Source organism: Grus americana, chromosome 2 (assembly GCF_028858705.1).
Source record: "Grus americana isolate bGruAme1 chromosome 2, bGruAme1.mat, whole genome shotgun sequence".
NCBI classification, from domain to species: Eukaryota; Metazoa; Chordata; class Aves; order Gruiformes; family Gruidae; genus Grus; species Grus americana.
The window spans coordinates 55,323,631-55,343,330 of NC_072853.1; the positions used below are offsets into that span (position 1 = coordinate 55,323,631).

Genomic DNA, 19,700 nt, shown 5'->3' on the forward strand with positions numbered 1-19,700 from the left:
AAGAAAGAGAAAGAAAGAGAAAGAAAGATAAAGAAAGAAAGAAAGAAAGAAAGAGAAAGAAAGAGAAGGAGAGAAGGAGAGAAGGAGAGAAGGAGAGAAGGAGAGAAAAGAAAGAAAGAAAGAAAGAAAGAAAGAAAGAAAGAAAGAAAGAAAGAAAGAAAGAAAGAAAGAAAGAAAGAAAGAAAGAAAGAAAGAAAAAGAAAGAAAGAAAGAAAGAAAGAAAGAAAGAAAGAAAGAAAGAAAGAAAGAAAGAAAGGAAAGAAAGTAAGTAAGTTAGTTTTCCCAGCAGTCGCTCGGTGGCATGCAGGATTATCTCAGGTTTCTAGTTTCCTAGGAACGTAGTAACTTCCTCATGGGTTGTTTTGTGGGCGGTGTTTTTGAATATATGCTAATTCAGCTTTCCTGACAGGGAGAGGAGCCGTGTCTCAGTTACACAGCTCTCCTGACAGCAAACGGTGGCAAGAGGCTGCTACGGAGACAGGCCATGCGCTCTCACTCGTGACAGGACCACTCGCCCTCCCGTCGGGGCCCGTCGGCACCCCCCCGGTTGTCTTTGTCACCGGCAGCGGGGCCAACATGTGCCTATGACCATGGAGATGAAGGACTCGGGCAGCGTGGTCCTGACAGCTTACCATCCCCACAGCCCGGCCAGGATCCCGGGCATGGAGCAGAGCTTTGTGCAGGACATCCCCCCCAGCCATTCGCCCACCAGCAGGTAAAGCCTGAGGGATGGGGACCGGTACCATGCCCTGACATGTCACTGGGGTTGTTTGTGGTTTTTTCTGACTGTATGTCAGTCCGAGAGCGTTTCCCGATCGCTTGGCCACTTCGCGAGCGCTTTGCTCTCGCACGTTTCTTGCCTCCACCGGGGAAGTGATTCAGCCCAGTGCCGCTGGTCAGGACTGGGAGGGAGAAACGCGAGTGCTTGTTTTAAATCTTGTAAGTCAACAGATCAGGCCGGTTTCCTGCCCAAAATACTCAACAAGACAATCCCAAGGAAAAAAAGCACGTGAATCAGGCTTCTGCTCAGGTCATTTTATGGAAAGGGAGAAGGCTGGAGTGACTGAGTCTGGCGCTCAGAAAGTTGATTCTGGCTTTCATTTGGAGGATTATTTAATTCCTTCCCCATTCACCCACCAGCTCAGAAACAGCCCTTGCCTTTTTGTGAAGTTGCAGTTGCTGCTTTGCACACCCTCCTACACACAATGGGAGATTGCATCGTTAAAGACTTAGTATAAATAAGAAAATTTCTTTGGGTTGCAGGAAACTAAGTATTGTCTTAATTAGTGCAGTTATGTGTATGTGTACTTCCCTGCCCTGTGAGAATGCATGTATTTGCACAGTTCAAAAATAGCAGTTTGGGCAGTTTTATTGTTTTAGAAAAAACTGACCTTTCTCCTAAACATACGTGTCTGGGGTTTGCAATTTTCTCCAAAAGAAGTCGTATGAAAGTTCATACTGTAAAAAGTTGAAGAAAGTAGGAAATGTTATTCTGTGGCTTGACTGAAAATAATGAAAGCTACAGTCTGAGGAAACAGTAGATGTCTTTATTCCCAGGAATTAAGTCCATGTCTTCTCTTAATAAAAATAATTATATTTACTTCATATTGTTTATTTATAGCCTGATAGCTATTTTGTTTTCAATGTCATTATTTAGGTTAGCTGTATCTTCCTGTTCTTTGTGTATTTCCCTGACTGTCTCATAAAGATAACTCCTTTGTTCTCTTAAACTGTTGTTTGAGAGCAGTACCAAAATACACAATTTCATGTTAAGAAAAGAAACACAGTCTGGGCTTTAAAATGCAGTAAGAATGTAATTTGCTACTCAAAACAGAGAGAAGTGGTTTGGCATTGGCTTAGTGGGGAGCATGTCATTTCTTCCCCAAGGAAGAATGCTAAACTGAAATCTCCCTTTGAGTCTGTGAGCAACGGAAATGTGGTGTTTTGCTATTTTTCTTGTAGGTGTGCTAATTGCTTTAAAATGCTCTTGAAACTTAAGCTCAGGGTGTATGAGGGTTTAAATCACATACGTATCACCTAAGAAAAGCAGAAGTGCAAATTGCTGTTCCTGAAAGAAAAAAAGAAAAGAGGATCCTAGCATTTTGATGAGGAATGTATTTTGGAAGCTCCAGCCATGAGGCAAAGCCGTGTGTCTCTCTATATGTCTGTGTGTCCATAAGATTTTGGTGCCCTCTCCCCTTTCTTGTGCTCAACTTCCTGCAGCTGTCTAACAGCAATAGCCAAATTCTGCCATATGGGCAGTCGGTGACTGTCTGAGTTTCCAAAGCCTGTTCAAGAGAGGGATTTTATTAACCCAGCATGCAGTCCTCTGGAATGCAGAATCCATGAAGGCAAACGCACTGAGCATTTTAGCAAATGGTAAAATAGGCTCTAGCTTAATCCCTACTTCATCTTCTAAGAACTCTTTCCTGGACTGCATTTTCTGTATGGTTTCCTCTGCCGCCATACTAATGCAAGAAGCTTTACTATCGACTCTGTCTGGTGTTCCTTGATCCCTGAGGCAGCCACCCACACTACGGCAAGCGAATTCCTTGACTCTCCAGGAGAGTGATTTGAAAAAACATGCAACGAACAGACGTGTTGTCTATTGTTTGTTTGACAACAAAAGCAGTTGGGAACCAGGGCCTAACTTCCCTCTGCATTCGGTTGGGTTTAGTTAGATATAGCTCTGATGAAGTCCATACTTCATATATTTATCTGTGAGAACAGACTCAGTCTTGGATGTTAGCCCTCAATTTGATAAACTGCTGACCAGTTCTGTTTCAGCTTAGGAATCAAGATCTTTCATTTTCTTTTCTCTCCCCAAAACTTTTCTTTTGCTTTGGAGTGATGCTCCCTTTATCTCAACAGAACAGCTCCACTCACCAGAGCCAGATTTGGATGTGACTGTCTCCCAGCTATGTTTTCTCTTGCAAACACTTTCACTTTGGGAACCTTGTAAGCAGAGGTTTCTCGCAGAAAGGGGAAGCTAATGCAGCCTCAGTCGGCACTAAACTGCTCTGCTTCCCACTATTTAAATAAGATGCTGATAAAAGAGAAGGAAAGGTTTAAGTAACCATCATGAACCTCTAAACAAATGAGCAATCTTAAACACCTTTGCCAATCCAAGTACACAGCTGAGAAGCCCATGGACACCAAAGTTTACACTAATCATCCATCTACAACTCTTGAGGGGCCAATCAGGCAGCATCCTGGGCGCGTGTCTAAAACGTTCACCAGCAGCATTAGCATCAGCATGAAGTATAGCAGCCACAGGTATTTCAATTCATAAGCCCAGTGGGAGAAGAGCGTATATACCCCATTATATCTTAGGGGATATTAGCTGGTGGGCTGTAAGGGGGACAGGAGAAGATGTGCCTTAGCTGCTTCTAAATGAAGATGCATCAGTGTGCAATGAAGGATGGTAAATTCATAGGTGTAATGAAAAGGAGAGCAGGTTGAAAGTTCGACTATATAGTGATGCTGTCACCAATCTGCAATGGAGAATTCTATCTTCCAAATTTACTGTTGGTTTACGTTAATAAAAAGGTTAAGGAGAGGGACCACAAAGTCCAGCCATTCTCCAGAACAAGAGACCACCAGGGGACTAAAGATAGCAATACTTAAATATGTCCTCCTCAGCTATCTATATAATTAATTTCTATCTTTCTCCTTTTGTTCCATCTTGCAGACTGACTTACTTTACCAGTTCCACTGGTGAACTGCACTGTTGAGTTTGCTAGAGGTCCAGGAAAATTCTCCAGCCAAATCTTCCTTTACTTCAGTTAATGCAACTAGCGAGTTCATTTTCCATTTTTCTCATGGGGCATTCAGGTCCCTTCACTTCGCTTGTCACCTGCTTTGCATGATTGCAATTGTTGATAGCATTTATATTATTCACATCTTTTCTTTTTGTTTTTGAGAACAAAGCGTTGGAGAGAGCTCTGTTTTCTTTGCTTGGCAGTTAGACTAACTCTATGGCATATGATTATAGTGGGGAAGGTTCCTGTGCCTGTGGCATCCCCCTCACTTTTTTTTAATCCCATTGATTAGAACTCAGATGTCATAAGTACCAGTACCAAACACCCCAGAATATCACACTATCCCTTTCAATACAGATACTGTTTCAGTGCAAAGGCGAAAGTGCTGATTTATGTTAAGTAATGGTCAACTTTTCCATCCTCACTTCAGAGAACGAAGGACTTTGTAGTTGTGCACAAATACCGCTCCTGGATTATACAGAGGAAAAGTGGGGGCATAGCCACATGTCTTCCTCACACCTCCTTTTTATCCTGCTAGGAGAAGCTAGGAGGAGTTATTCCTGTGCTCAGAGGAAACAGGCATGACCTCTATGCCAAATGGCCAGTGAGCTCTCTAAGGTAATTATGCAATTAGGGGAGTACAAAGCATTCCTAAGTGAGTCATGCTCAAGCTTTCCTTGACTCAACTAGGAGAGTTAGTGAGTTCCTCAGCCCATTTGTTACTAGTACATCTACCAGCAAAGAACTCATCCTGCACTGCAAATCACAGATATTACCACTGCAATAAGTGGCTTACGCTTAAATGTGCATGAGATAAGAATCAGAGGAAAGAAAAAGCATGTTCACATGCTTTGATCCTGCAGAATGGGTTTAGAGCGGCTTTTAAAGGGCACATCATGCGATTTATACACGGAATAAACATCTCTATAATCAATACTCTTGCAAAGACCTGCATATATACTACCAAAGCTAGGAGCATGCTGCATAGGTAAAGGACAAAGTGGATTTCAGCACCACTGAACAAGGCAGCCAAGACCCCTTCTCTGCTTCTCCCCTACCCAAGGGCAAGTCTGGCACTTCCAGTTGTTTCAGGGAAATGCCTTTCCAACCTCTTCATGTTCAGGATGTCTCCCTCCTCCTACTGTCAGGGAGTGACTTTCAGGCAGGCATCGTTAAACTACAGAGTCAAAAAAGAACAGGAAAAAATTGTGAAGTTTCTATGTTGCCTTGAATTCCCTGCTGATAGCTTCCAGGATCCCTGCTCTCCAAGTCTAACACTTGCAGATTTGGGGCCAATAGTAAAGTCATTACACTGGACAAGCATCGCACCAGATCCTTTTGCAATATTCACCCCCTCTTGCAAGCCCCAAGACACTATAGAGATATGTCATGGTGAGATAAAGTGTCCCAAAATAATGATTGAAATAAAACTGGAAAAGGAGCCCTTACACACCAAAAATTTGGCTTGTTTTTCTCCCAACAGAAGCAGATTTTATCACACCAAAGTAAGGTCTGTATGCCCTGAGGCTGGGTGATCTGGGTTTAATTTCTGTCAGTGCTGATTGAGCAGCTCCCCTGTTCAGTTGTATACAAGTGATGTCAAGAATGTCTTCTAAGTGATGCAGGATAAACAACCTTAACTATTTTGGATGTTTATCTCACTCTACCATAAACTTCCCGAGAAGACAAAAATAAAAAGCTGGCTCCTTTTCCACAGTAAATCTTGAAATGACTTGGGCCTCTTGCAGTAACTTGGACTCAAAACCTATGAAATTAAAATTTTAAAATGTACTAAAAGCGGTAAAAGAAAATCCCACAAAACAATAGTCTAAGAAAAGACTACTGAGACAAGTTGGGCAAAAAATATGTTTTGTAGAAAAACGCTTTTTATAAATTCTAGTAGCTTTCTAAAATAGGATTTTTAAATGCATATTTTTATAGATGCTGAGTGATAATTCTTTATAAAACATTTACCAGGAGGATGCATATAACAAAGTCAGACAATAGTAGACACGCTTTTCCTGTAGGTTTTAGAAATACCTACAGAATGTCCTCTGGGAGCCTCACTGAGGAATGTAGTATTTATAGCCAGTTCCTCATGTTATGGTTGAAACTAGAGTTGGCTTCTCTGGTTTCTTTTTAGTTTGGTGCTCCTGCTGCTCTCCCTGGTACCTCCATATGTAGAGCTGATGGAAAACATCTGGCACTGTCCCTTTGATCATTTTGTTTGGTTGAGCATTTAGCCAGCTGCCCCATTCATTTTTAACTAAGTCACTTATCTCTGATTACACGAGGGTTGGAGCTGACCACAAAAAAACCGTAGGACCTGAGAGCCCTGCGTGCCCTGCACAGACACCTTCAGATTGCATCTGGCAGACTGACAGCACTGGCATAACAAACAGCCAGGAATCAAGAACCGTGAAGTGTTATTTTTGCATAGATCAAAATAATTCAGTGTAAATGTGTGGAAAACGTGCAGTTGTGGGAACTGCAAGACATGACTATGGAACACTAGTAAAAGTCCTAGCTAGGACAGTATCTGAAAAGCATCTGGTTAGCACTGTACAAATATAGAATCACATCCTGAAATAGTGAGGAGTATCCATAGCAAACAATATCAAGTTAACATCCTGGATTTTGGCTAACCACAGTACTAGCAGCCACTTGGCCCACTGCAGTGCTCTGCTCCAGCTGGCCAGGCAGCGCGACAGAACAAGGCTGGCAGGCAGAACATCTGCCGCCAGGGTGGGACTGTGCTCTGTGCAGCCTTCAGGTACCACCATGGTGAGTGCATTGAAAGAGCATGGGAGGGAATCTGGGAGAAGAGTGCCCAGAGTCACATCCCAAGCTGGTGACCGACGCCAGGCATCCTATCTAGGATTTTGGCCCCTTTGCCTGCCTCCTTTCTCTCTTGGTGGAAACAGTCCCCATCGTGGTCTTTCAAGTCCTACTGTATGTGCCAGGACACTGAAGGGGGTGGGAGGAAGAGGGGAGCAAGGGACTGGAGAAGGACCACCTTCACAGGTGTATGATCTGATTCTCCTCTTTGCGTGCAAAATCAAAGGAGTTGGAGTGAGAAAAGAAATGTCTCCCAAAGGACTTTGTGTGCTGGGGCCATTTACAGTTGACCCCCGAGTCCCACCAGAAACATGTGGCAATGGGTTTTGGAATGATGTGTAAGTGGTGATTTTGAAGTCAAATCTGAAATGGTTTAAAAGACAAGTTGTTTGAGAAAGAGTTCCTGTTACTCTGAACGACTATTTTAGCAGAGGTCAGCAGAACGGCTTGAGTTGGCATCCCTTGTAATTAATGCAAGGGAAAGACTGATGCTCTGTGAGGGATCCCTCATCTCTGTAATTAATTTCTTCCCCTGCCTGTATCTGTTAACTTTCCAGACACTGCCAGAGCCTCTGGTCTCTGAGGAGAGCGGAACAAACACTGGAGCAAGGAGCCCATTATCAGCTTGTTCGTTTGAAAACCGTTATGTTTTCTTATTCAGGACGTTATGTGCATGCAATACTCGGCTGCTGTAAGCCTGTGGGATTTTCAGATGTGTGAAATCATCCAGTTTAGGATGGACCTATGTTGGATGTTTAGACAATAGAAGGCTGAACGAAAGAGAGACAGAAATCTCTGCCACAAAGTGTTGCCATTATTGAATTTCTACCTGAGGACTATACAAGCCTTTTATAACATTTCTTTCTGCAGAAGTTGCTCTGAGCATATCATGAGCAGCAAAATACTAGCTTCCCAATGGACAGATTTGGGCAGAGAATAACAAACTTATACAAGGCCTGAATTTCACTCACTGAGTAGTAGGTTCCTCACTAACAACACCCCTGCAGACATCAGAGTCCGCAGTTACCTAGACTGTGGGTTAGTCTATGCAAACCCTAGGTATGGTGATGGACAGCCTCCTCCCTATTAGTTTCTCTTTCTTTGGCTGATGAAAGCTCAGATCCAAATCTCTTCTAGGCTTATCTTCTGACCCCATGATAATCATACCTAGTGGTCAAGAGGGAATCTAAAAGTGAGAATATCAGATCCTTTTTAAGGTTAACTTTAGTACGAGAGCAAGAACTGGATAGCTGTAGCATTCAGTCTAACATGAAATGCTCTTTTTTCTATTCCAGTCTAATAAAAGGTCAATAATAACTCCTGCAGTGGAACATCAAGTGGGATATGAGCTTTGTTTATACACATGGACCGAGTTAATGGATACTTAGGTGTAGTAATGGAGGCTTTACCTCTGAATTCAGTGGAAATGGGATCAAGCCATCAGAACTCAGATTTTTTTGTCAATAACTTTGCTTATAAAGCATGATCTGATTATGCTGTCTCTTGTCTCAGCTTAGGCTGACTTCCTGTTTAATAGGATTATTACAGAATAACACGTCAGTATGAAGTCTTAGATAATTAAAACATAATAGTGACCAGTCTTTTCTTCCTTTTGCATTACTTCCCTCTGCTATTCAAATATTTTGAAAACTCCAATTCTAAATATTTGTCTGGATGTACCAGAGATGAATATAAAATCTTCGCTGTAGTTACAGGTGAAACATGGAGCAGGGGAGCCTAGGGCATTCTCTGAAGATGTTTTGCAGGCTTGGCTGTCCTTGGCCATTTCTGGGCCAGATGGTGGCCAGATCGTGCATGTGCAAGGAAGTGAAAGGAAACAGTAAGCTTATCGTGATGAACAGAGACAAGGGAAGTCTTTGTACTCAGGCTGCAGCAGGATTTCACATTGAAAGTACTTGCTTTTGGAGAGAGGGTGGGTAGAAGGAAGCAGGGACAGCTGCCCAAGCACAGGAGAGTGGTCTTTTAAATATGTGGCAATCTTTAGTCTCCTGCTGAAACAATTGTGTCCGCCTCGTATAAGTTCCTTCTTACATCTTCCACTCAGAGGACGCATTTCCCCATAATTCCCAATGATCTGTTGCAATCCCTGAAGCTGCCTTGCTTGCTTGCTTGCTTCCCTCCTTCTCTCTTTCAGCTAGCTAAACCATGAGAATGTAAGGATAACATTACTGGAAATGTGAGGTTTCTTGAAATATTGATTTATTCTTATTTACATGTGTATACAATATGCAAAAGTCCATAGATAGAACATGAAGCTTAAGGCTACCCATGTATCATCGCAATTCACAGTATATACGGCAAACATTAGAATGACTTAACCCACAGTTCAAAAATCAACTGGAATCTTCTTCAAGCGTATTTCTTCAAGCCATCTGTTGCCTCTGATGAAGAGTGGCAATTAAAAATAAACAAACAAAGGAACCTACTACATCAATTTTTGAAAAGCTTTCTTCAACATACAGGACCACCATGTTCTGTATTTAGGAAGCACACCACAGATTTTTGGGAGGGACATTGACTCTGCAGCTGTTTTGTGTGGTCATGATGCATTTCATCCTTAATGGGCTCCAGCTCTTATGTCTTTTTTTAACTATTGATTTTTTTTATAAGACTTAGCTAAGCCAGGCCTGAAGTTAACTGTGTCACATTCCGCAATGCAGTAAGACCACAGAAACCAAACCAGCTTGCCTCAGACTACGCTGAACACAAGTAAATCTGCAGTTAATTACATTACGTGCCATGCAACGAGTCACTGTAGTTGTAAGAAATCGCCCATTTGTACGGGGAGTTTATTGTCATAGGATGTCCTTGGAGGCCCATTTTCTCTTTCCAGATTCAAACACGGGTATGACGTTCATGTGGGTAATGAGGATGTCTATAATTAACAGTTAGTGCTATCAAGAATTCTAAAGGACACAATAAGTTGTACTTTCCACAGTTAATTTTCTCCTACTTACATGGAGACTTACTGAAGCAAGAAGGCAGTGTATTGGTTTTTTGTATTATTCGCAGTCCTTTTTTTTTTTCTCTCAGGCACAGGACACTGAAATTTGTGTACTATGTGTATGTAAAGCCCAGTTGTGATGCCTATATCCTGACACCAATTGAAAATCTATATTACAGGCAAAAAGGAACCAAATACACCAGTGAAAAAATCAAAACGTTCAGTCTGACACTATAAGGTTTAACAGCAAGGTAATAAATCCATAGCTTTAGTGAATTTCATGATTACCACATAACAATTATAACACAGGAATTCAGGACATCTTTTTATGGGGTGGCCACTGGCAAATTCAACTTCCCTTTGCCCAGGTCCAGGAGCTGTACAGCGATGTGAGAGCAGCATTTTGCCCAAGCCAATAATCAGACGCAGCGCTGCGCTACTGCAGCTATAGGGCCCAAGGCAGCCTGTGCCCGGCCCACTGACACTGCCGTAGGTGGAACCTTGAAGGCTGGAATTCAAAGTGTTTAGACTAATGCTTCAGGACTGATAAGAAAAGAAAGGAAAAAAAAAAAAAGAAAAAAAAAAAAGGGTATGTTTTTTTCTGAACAGGCCACTCTGCTGATTAATAGGTTAGGCTGGGTATTTTCAGGTCTAGATGTTTAAAGCAAATAGGTGGAAAGCTATACTGCATTTTTCTCAAATATTTTGCAGGCTGGAGGGAAAACTTTATCCAACTTACTTGAACCATAACAGAATATCTCAATCATGTGCGCATATCAGATTTCCACCAGAGCAAAACACATGAAAAAGGAGTGGTGCTTGTGATATTCAGTTAGAAAAGTTTATTGACAATACTATGAATGTATTCATCATCTGAACGCCTGCAGACTCCAGCAGAAGAGTCAAGGGTACAGCAGGGAGCCAGAAGTAGTCCTGACGAATACATTTAAAGAAGATTTTAAATTTTTATTAGGTTAGATCTTTTTTCCCCTAACTTAGCTAATTCATGTGAAGAGTAGAGTTCTGATTTTCCTAGAGAATAGAGCCTAAAATATCTTTTATTTCCTAAACCATAGATAGGCCAGTCAGCATCCGATTATCCATTAGAAACTCTTTTCTAATTAAATCTCATCAGCTGGATCAGGAATATGATGATGTTCAGAAGCTGAATTGAGCCATGTTCAGACACTGTAAATAAGGTTTATAACCTTTATTCCTGAGCTGTCAGTTCAGCCTTTGGTTTCTGAATCATTTCATGGCATTGATCCAGGGCTTCATTTATGCTGAAAAAGACATTGACCACTGCATGAGTGGGTGGAAAAACATCATTCAACAGTTAGCTGGGTATATCTGCTGAAAGTATGTCTGTAATTCTGTGAAGGAGATGGTGTTACTAAGAACAGATTGGTTTCTCAGACTGCCTTGAACCCAGCCAGCTGTAGTTAAACCCTCAAAGGCTGACAAAGTGCATTCCTAATTATATCAGTGGAGTGGACGGCTAGATTAAGTTACCTCTTTTGAGACTATTGGTGATGAGTTTCCATCACTGGGATAGATTTTATATTTCATCCAAGCCAAAGGGGACCTCAAGCTGTGCAACAATAGAAAGGAACCAAACTCTGAAATTATATGCATCTGTGGGTCTACCCTAAAGCCCACAGATATCCACATCCCGTGTATTCATTGGATATAGCAGTAGCAATAACATTTGACAGGCAATCTTAATACTTTAAACTTAGTATTGTGTTCATCTTTTAAATTAAGTAAAGCAGTTTGCAACAGGTACCAGAAACAGCCAGGAAAATAATAGATAGTGGGAAGAGTTTTTCTGATATCTTTACAGAAAATGCTTATTTATGGCTTTGGCCATCTTCACGGGGTCTTGCAACATTCATTGACGTCAATATACTTAAGCAACTGGTATAGCTGAAGATAATAAGCTCAGTATTTATTTTCCTGGGTTTTTCTGTGATCTATATTTTGTTACAAACTTAATACCACTTTTCCATCATTTGTGACAACCTATAAAGTGAGTAATGCTCTATAATATGGTTACAGCAGACCAAATTTAGCATCTTCTGAAGATCACTTGAAAGTGATGAGTAAGTCTCAGGGAAAACAATGAACAACACATATTTACATACGGTGAGAGGAGTGACATATTCTTACAGAAGGGGAGGAAACTCCATAATCTTCAATATATATTTTACATTTGATGAAAATAATTTGTTCACTTTGCAAAATTGCACTGTGCATTTTATGTTTGGATGTAAGGAAAAAATCCTGTTTGCTTAAGCTAACATTTCTGCCACCACTGTCCTTTCTCACATTTAAATCATGCTACCTAAAGCCAGAAAGACGATACAGTGCTTTGTACATGCCACCTGGAAAATCCTGTTTAGAATTATGTGGTGTGCTGGGCCGATCAGATAAGTCATGTCTGTAGAGAGGACATGTTTGCTTTAACTGTTGAACTGTGGAGGTTGTAGAAAGTTGAATCTTTGGATTACGAATGTAATTGACATCTCACAACATTTAAGGTCAAATCCAAAACTCCTCTTGGCAGCAGTAGGCTTTGGGCTTGTCTCTAAAGATCTAGATGTCCCTGCAACAAACTTTACATCCTTGATATATGTTGCAGTGCTTCTTTTGCGTCATTCATGCTATTCACTCCATTCTCTTATTTAAAAACTCATAAATTCTTCACAGGGATGAATCAGTTATTGAATTTCTCTGTAATTACATTTCTGTTGAATCCACTTTGTGCATTTATTGGACTTTGATAAAAACCAATAAACTTATCCAGAAGCTACTGAACTACACAGGAAAGATAATTGAGTGGGGCAATTCTATAATGGTCACTCATGATGGAAAAACTTAGCAAGTTTAATGGGATATTTTTCCTACTAGATTCATCACAGTCACTTTTTTGGATTGCCCTCAGAGAAATGTAATTACGAATGGAAATATTATCACAAGTTAGCACTGGCCCCCAAAATCCAAACAAAACAATGAAGTAACACAGGCTTTCCTTCCTATTCTCATTGCATCACTGGAACCACTGCCTAATAGAGGGATTTTCTTTGAAAAAACTTCCTTCTGTGTTTTTTACAGTGCTGTGTGTCTGCATTCCTGTTCATTTGTATGCTTGATTAGCTGAAATCAAATACAATGATGCAGATCTCCAAGCAACTATAAAAACTCAAAGTGAGCAATACTAACAGCAAAAAAGTATTCCACATTGCAGTCTTCATGGGAATTGCTGTGCAGAAAGCAAAAGAGCTGATACAAAATCATGTATGTGTTTTTCCTTCATGTTATTTTGTCGTTATGTAACTGCTGAGAAGTTTGCTCCTTAGCAGACTTCAAATAGCCGTGTGGACAGGTAACAAAGGATGTACTGTTTGCGTCTCTGCCTCATGCACAGCTATCCTCTGGGCAGCAGCTGGAAAGAAGTGACTAGAGTTTAAGAAATTCTGTAAGTATCAAGCTGTGGGATTTTTTTTCCTCTACCCATAATATTCTCTATGCTTTTGATATTACTTTTGACTTTTGATGAGTTCCTTTTTTGTGGTTTTGCAATAAGTCCTATAGATTTTGAATACACGGAAAGTATTTTGGTCTTTGCAGTCGATGTTGTGCCTTCTAGGGATGAATCGTTGAATTGATTTTGATTATAGACATCAATTTAAATGCATAGAAATACAATTTTTAAGTGCCTAAGATAAAAAGATTGGTGGAGATTTATGTCATCTTATCCATATTTTCAGAATGTGCGGCTTATGCAAAGATAAAATAAAATAATACAACAACCAATCAGAAGCCGAACCAATAAATCTTCCAATCATTAAAAGAATCTAAAGCAACTCAAAATTCAAGGATAGAGTGTCAATTAGTTAAGGAAATAAGAAGTACATAAGTAAAAAGTAAACATCTAAAATCTACTTTTATGACAACCATCCTTTCATGTGAATGCTTTTGCTACACGGAAGAGGGGTTTTTTTGCATTTGTCTTGTCATGAAACAAAACTTGGCTAGTCAGTCTTTGAAAATGAGATATGTTTGACAGCATTGGAAGAGATCTTGCTGAGTATATACACTGTTCCATTACTAAGTAGTGAAGTGAAAGATAGACCAAAACCATGATGAAAGTAGATGAAAGATCATACAAAATTCTTTAGTTGAAGCCTATTTAAAATGAATCTCGACTTCAACATTTAGTCTTGATGTGGTGGTTTATTTAAATTACTGATTTAATCATGCACTTGTTGAAATCAAAGCTGTTGAAAAGTTCTGTAATTGCATTACGTGGAAAAGAAAGTTCATGAGTAGAATATTAAATATTGATTTTGAAATCAAAATAGCTACTCAGAAGTCTAAACAAGTAACTGAAACACACTGATCTCACTAGGCATTTCAACAAAGAAAGCATAAGAAAATACATGTTCATACCAGGTATAATGGGAGAAGTTTGTTGAAAGGTCAAGTCTGTACATTTCTTTGATGCAACCCTTGAAATGCCTATGGTCAAATTATTTATTACACTGTATTTGAGTTCTGACTATTATCCTATACAATATGTAAATAGGAAAGTCCTGCTTCCCTGGAAATTATGATAAGAGAATAACTTTTTGGTTAGCTGTGACTTCATGCTACAATCCAGTGTTTGCCTAACGAAAATGAGATTTGTTTATTTTGCATGAAGAAACCAACCAGATAAGATCTTGAGTGGAAATTCTTGATTTATACACTTCTACTGCCTGTACCATAGAAAGTTTTCTGATTTGCTCTACTTCTAAGCACTTCTAAGCACTTTGAACACCTTTTGGTGGATGGGCTGGTTTTAACCCTAATGACAAGATAACGAGAGCAACTCTATGGCTCCTTTGAGTTGCTGTATTTGTCTAATTTTCATTGGACACAAAATTTACCATAAACTTATTCTTAGTAGCACTTGCCCTGTGTTTCCTACAGTGTTCACTGGGTCCAATTAATACATTATTATTCATATTCTGCTTCATATAGAAATATTCTATATAAAATTGTTGAATTTTACTTTTGTCACAGATGGACACTTGGGGGAATTAATTGTGTTGTCCAGTTGCTCATGAAAGGCAGACTCAGGCAACCTCTAAGCTTGACTGTGGGATGTGCCAGGGGGTGCTCTGAGGTCCTCTTGATGGATCTCCCAGCTCAGATCATTGCCTCAAAGTGTTACAGTGAGGTCAAAAAACTTTCCCTGTCAGTTTTCAGAACTGTAGCTCTGCCTATGGCTGACATAAGGACATAAAGTGTAGGAAAAAACAAACAAAACAGCTGACCACAGACTCATGTACCTCCTGGAGCCGTGACGTCTATGTGAGCATTTTCTGTAGGAAACTTTAGAGGAATAGGCAGTTCACAAATACAAAATGGCTTAGTTTCAGTTTGTTCCTTGTTTGATCAAAAAATATTGTCAAATTCCCAACAAGGCCATGGATGCTGTCTGGTAGTCAGCTATCTCCAAACTACTTTCATTCCCTCCTAGTTTATTAGGACTCAGAAACACAAGCAATTTGGGATGACTTAAGAAGTCGCCACTTACACTGTGAGCTTTTGTAACTGTCCAGGGACCTGCTTTTAGCATGAGGCAAATAAAAAGTAACTTAACTAGGCTTTTACCTCTTTCATGGCAGAATAACTCTGAATTATGCGACATTTGTCATGGACTAAACTTTCACATGATAGTGGCAATAACCTTATTTGTCTTAGTTCTTAAAATGATATGCATCTGAACCTCTTTCCCCTGGACCAAAAGAACTCAATAACTACACCTAAGAAAGAAATTTGTTTGGGTGAAACATAGATATGAGAAAAGGGGCATTAGTGCTTCCTGGTGTCCCCACCACCAACTTCTGAGATAGGAAAAAAACATTTTTTTAATCCATGTATCTCAAAAGTTCTGGGCCATGGTAGTCGACTGTCAACTACTTAAATAACACCACAGCATCAGGCATCCTTACTAGAATGATTATTGAGCGAAGTTTGATTTATATTGGCCACTTCACTGGCATTATCATTCATCAGTGCAGGATCCACAGCACAAATCACTTTGAGAAAGAAAGCTCTTTGGGAACATGTGCTAAGTTCATCTAAAATTTCTCTCCAAGGCCAGGAGAAGATTAATGCAGTCATGAAAGCAAAAGCCTGGCGCCTCTGTCAGCTCCTTTTCCAGTTGCCCGAATGCTAAAATGATCACAGAACTTTCCTCTTAAGTCCCACTGCACAACGCACATGCACGCACAGCTCCAGCACAAGTGGTGCCTGCAGCCTGTCTCGAGAGTCAGCAGCGTCGGCAGCGCAGAGGCAGAGGCACGCGTCCCACCTCGGCTGCTCGCTGTGCCCTCCCTGCAGGAAAGCCGCTCCAACTAGGACGGCTTCCAGTCAGGCAGCGCTCGGTTTCAAAAACATCCATGTAAAAGCTGGCATTTGCACAAATCACAGGTCTGAGGAAGTTCTGGAGATAGTTGTAACTGTGTTGGAAAGGAAGAAGTGAAAAGCCAGGAGCTGGTTTAAAAAAACAAAGCAGCAACTAGGGTTTTATTTTCTTCCCTCTGCCTTCTGGCAGGTGACCTCAGTGGATGAGTGAGTGCTGAGCAGCAGCAGTCTCGCTTCAGTTCAGCTTGAACTCAGTTTATGAACAGGCAGAGCGCTGTCTCCCGTTGTCCCTGCTCATCCATCCTTCCTGCCCCATCCCCATCTCAAAAAACTCCCAAGGCATTGGAATAACCTCTGATGCAGGTGCCTGTGCTCTCAAACGCAACGGCACACTCACCACATGGGTTTGGGGAGCTCATTAGAGGACAGAGTCAGCATTTGCCTTCCTTCAGCAGCTCCAAATTCCTGATGGGCCTTGTTCAAGCACTGCTGATTTAAGTTAAAACCGAGCAGCAGTTTTCCTAGGTCCTGCTTTAACCCCATGCTTGTGAAAAACTGATAAGGGGCAATTTCAGTACATTGCCCTTCTCTCCCAGTGCATATACGGACTATTTTATAGAAAAGGCAAAGCAAGAATGGGGAAAATAAGAGACAGAGAGATTAAAATGCAAACCAAAGAGCTTATTAATATGGCAAAACTAACATAATGCCATCTGGTTTATGTCTGGTCCCCATTTGGAGCTTGATCCTGCCGGGTACTTAGTGCTCAGGCCGTTCCTGATGGTACTCTCCAGAGTAAGCTTAATGTTAAGTGCTTTACTGGATCATGGCCAATGTGCTGAGCACCTCACGGGAATCAGCCCTTGCTTATTTTTTCTGATTTGCAGAAAAAAACTTTCCAGCTCTTTCCCTGGCACTTCTGACCGAGACTTTTCCTTCCCCATCCCAATCCAACTCCCATATTTTTTCTTTTTTATTCTGAATAGTCAGTGCCAAGCAGGGTTAAACCACTGGTTACCCACTATGGAAACTCCAGTATAAGCCACCAGCTCTGAGGAAACTCCAGGGGACAATATTTTATCCTGAACTAAGGTCCTACCTGGAGTTATTCAAAATTCCTTTTGCTCAACCTGTGAAAAAGAAAAACTTCAAAGGAGAAGAGAGACCATGCAATAAATTCTCAGGCATTGTCAGCATATATTCCAAAGGGGCAATGGGCTGTTAAATCAAATCAAAGAAATCCCTAGAAAACCAGTACTCGTGGTGTGCCTGACAGCTTACACTGCATGAAATACTTCAAGTCGATAACTCTAAACGTGGCTGTCACCACAAGGTGCACCTTCAGTGCACTCAACTTCCATCTCTTCCCAATAACAGTGAATCTTTGCGAAGAGCAGCTGTAAATTACAAATCCTAAGCAAATTTTCAAATTTTATAGTCAGATCTGTAGCCAGTCTGAAGACTATAATGAGAAGGGGATGACAAAGCAAGCAGAGACACTTTTTGCTGTCATGGCAAGTCTGCTAAAGGTTTTAGTTTCAGGGTCAGGCTGCATAATTCCCCTATCAGCTAATCATTACTCAATGCTTTAAAAATCCTTGAAGAGTACATATTTGCTATGGTTTGGTCTCTCCCGTTCTCATTTGTGCATTTGTACATGTGTGTATGTGTGCGGTGTGTGTTAGTCGCCTGCGGTGCATCAGCTGTGGTACCGAAATGCAGACACTCAGCATTTTAGCCATGTGGAAAACCACACTCCCCAGGAACACCACCCCTCACCTGCCCCCTGATCGCTTTCCACTTCCCCCACAACAAAATATTACCAGCATTGCAAACCTCCGGCCATCTTCAAATAGCTGCTATATTTTCGAAGCAGCCTGCTAGAAAGAAAAACAAAAATAAAGGAAATATTTACCTCTTTTCCTCAGTTATAAAATTGGCCTAGGGTTTGAAAAAGACAAAGTATAGTCCTGGATCACTGATTAGATTAAGGCCTTGTATGTTCATACATATGTCCATACCCTGCTAGGCTAGAAATAATTCTTCACTGGACCAAAGTGCTATGCCTCGTAGCACCCAAGCTTTAAAATTGCCCTGTAATTGAATATGGGAAAAACTCTGATTTGTTGTTGTTATAGTTCTTTCTGAGTTTATGTAGTGAGAAAGAAGCAATTCCACCTCTGAAATGTAGCTATCTTAGGGCTATAAAACAACATTTTCTGCCTGAACTGCAATCAGGACATGGCCAGAGAGCAGAGTGCTCCGCATGGGCAGAGGTGGGCTGCAGGCTCTTGATGGTAAACAGCAATTTTCAGTGTAGCTGGTACAAAGCACAGCACCCAGGAGGCTTTTGCTTCTGACTCACACCTCCAGTGCATAATAATAATAGTAATAATAATAACAACAACAACAGCATTTTCACAGCACACAGAAACAAATGCAATGAGCAGAGGTGGCGTGAGGAGCAGACTGAAATTTCACGAGTACCGTAAACAGGCCTTGATGTACGCTGGAATTGGGCCAGAATACTAGACACAGCACTGCAGCCCTACCAAGACGTGTCCCCATGGGATTTCCCAGCAGGTCTCTTGCACCCCCGGCATGGATGCTGCTGGGGCAAGGGGCAAGAGGCATCTTCATCAGATAGCACTTGTATATGTGTGGGTGACATTGTCAGATTTCACTGCTCCCCCTTTAAAACGGATGCTTTTTCCCATCTGCCATAACCCACTACTAAGTAAGTTAATAATGCACGTCTTATAAGATGTAAGTTGCCCTCTCAACTCACGTGGATCTCCAGAAAAACAAGAACCAGGACCGTGTGAAACACTCATCCATCAGAGCATCTGAAGAGGGCTGCCTGCTGTTCCAACAGCTGGCAAAGGAGGCTGTTACTGCAGTTTTGACAGTGCTGCCAGGAAAGCCTTTTCAAAACACCATCTCTTATCAAATATCTTGAATTTTTTCTCTCTCTGATCCAGCGCTTTCTGTTAGTCATAATCAGCATTTTTCTCAGGTCTTGCCTATGCCAAAAAAGCCCTGCTGGTGAAACCACTGTCGCTGGGGTCAGTACCAGTTGTTACATCAACAACAGGGAGCTGAAGCACTTTGATGCAAGAGAGAGTGTTGCAAGAGGAAATAACTGTCAGATAATTATCTTGCAGGACCACATGAAACCTGTGACATTGTCACACGGCTGGTGTCCTCAGGCCTCCCAGCTGGAATTGTGCAAGTGTGAGAGGGACTGAGAAAGAAAAGCTGGAAACAAGCAGGTGACGGCTGGCCCTTAAGAAGTGCTCTTCAATAAATTGCCGTTCATGAAAACCATGGGTCTGGGTATATGTTGTTTGGACAGTGCTGTTGAAGCCAGAGATTTCTAAATCTTGAAATCTCATTCAGGCTTGTGAAGGCATTTGTGTTTGAAAAGGTGTATGTCTGCTTCTCAGGCAGATAAAAGTGTCTTTGGGGGCCTGAGTCTCCACTACCTTGCACCCGTTGCGGCCATTCAGACCTGCACAAGTAGGGGCAAAACAACACCATTTTCAGTAGCGCTAGTGATGGTCCCGGTTCCCCAGGTGGTACAGACAGGATTTTGGCTGCACTCAGTGTGCCAGGCGCTGAATATGGTGGGTTCTCTGGATTGAAGTCAGGCAAGTTAGATCTGTGGCCTCAGCTACTGTCACCCTCTTAATGCCATCAAATGCATTAAGAGGGTGTAG

General features: G+C 41.3%; 1 protein-coding gene across 2 annotated transcripts in view; it reads left to right on the forward strand.

The window, feature by feature from the left end:
- Positions 1 to 420: 420 nt before the first annotated feature.
- The window catches only part of ARHGAP28 (Rho GTPase activating protein 28), a 77,327-nt gene continuing 58,047 nt past the window's right edge, over positions 421 to 19,700 (forward strand). For both annotated transcript variants that reach the window (XM_054815286.1, XM_054815287.1), the window contains exon 1: positions 421 to 715. In XM_054815286.1, coding sequence (XP_054671261.1) covers positions 585 to 715 — 131 coding nt within the window. In that variant the 5' untranslated portion in view covers positions 421 to 584. The remainder of the gene's footprint in view (positions 716 to 19,700) is intronic.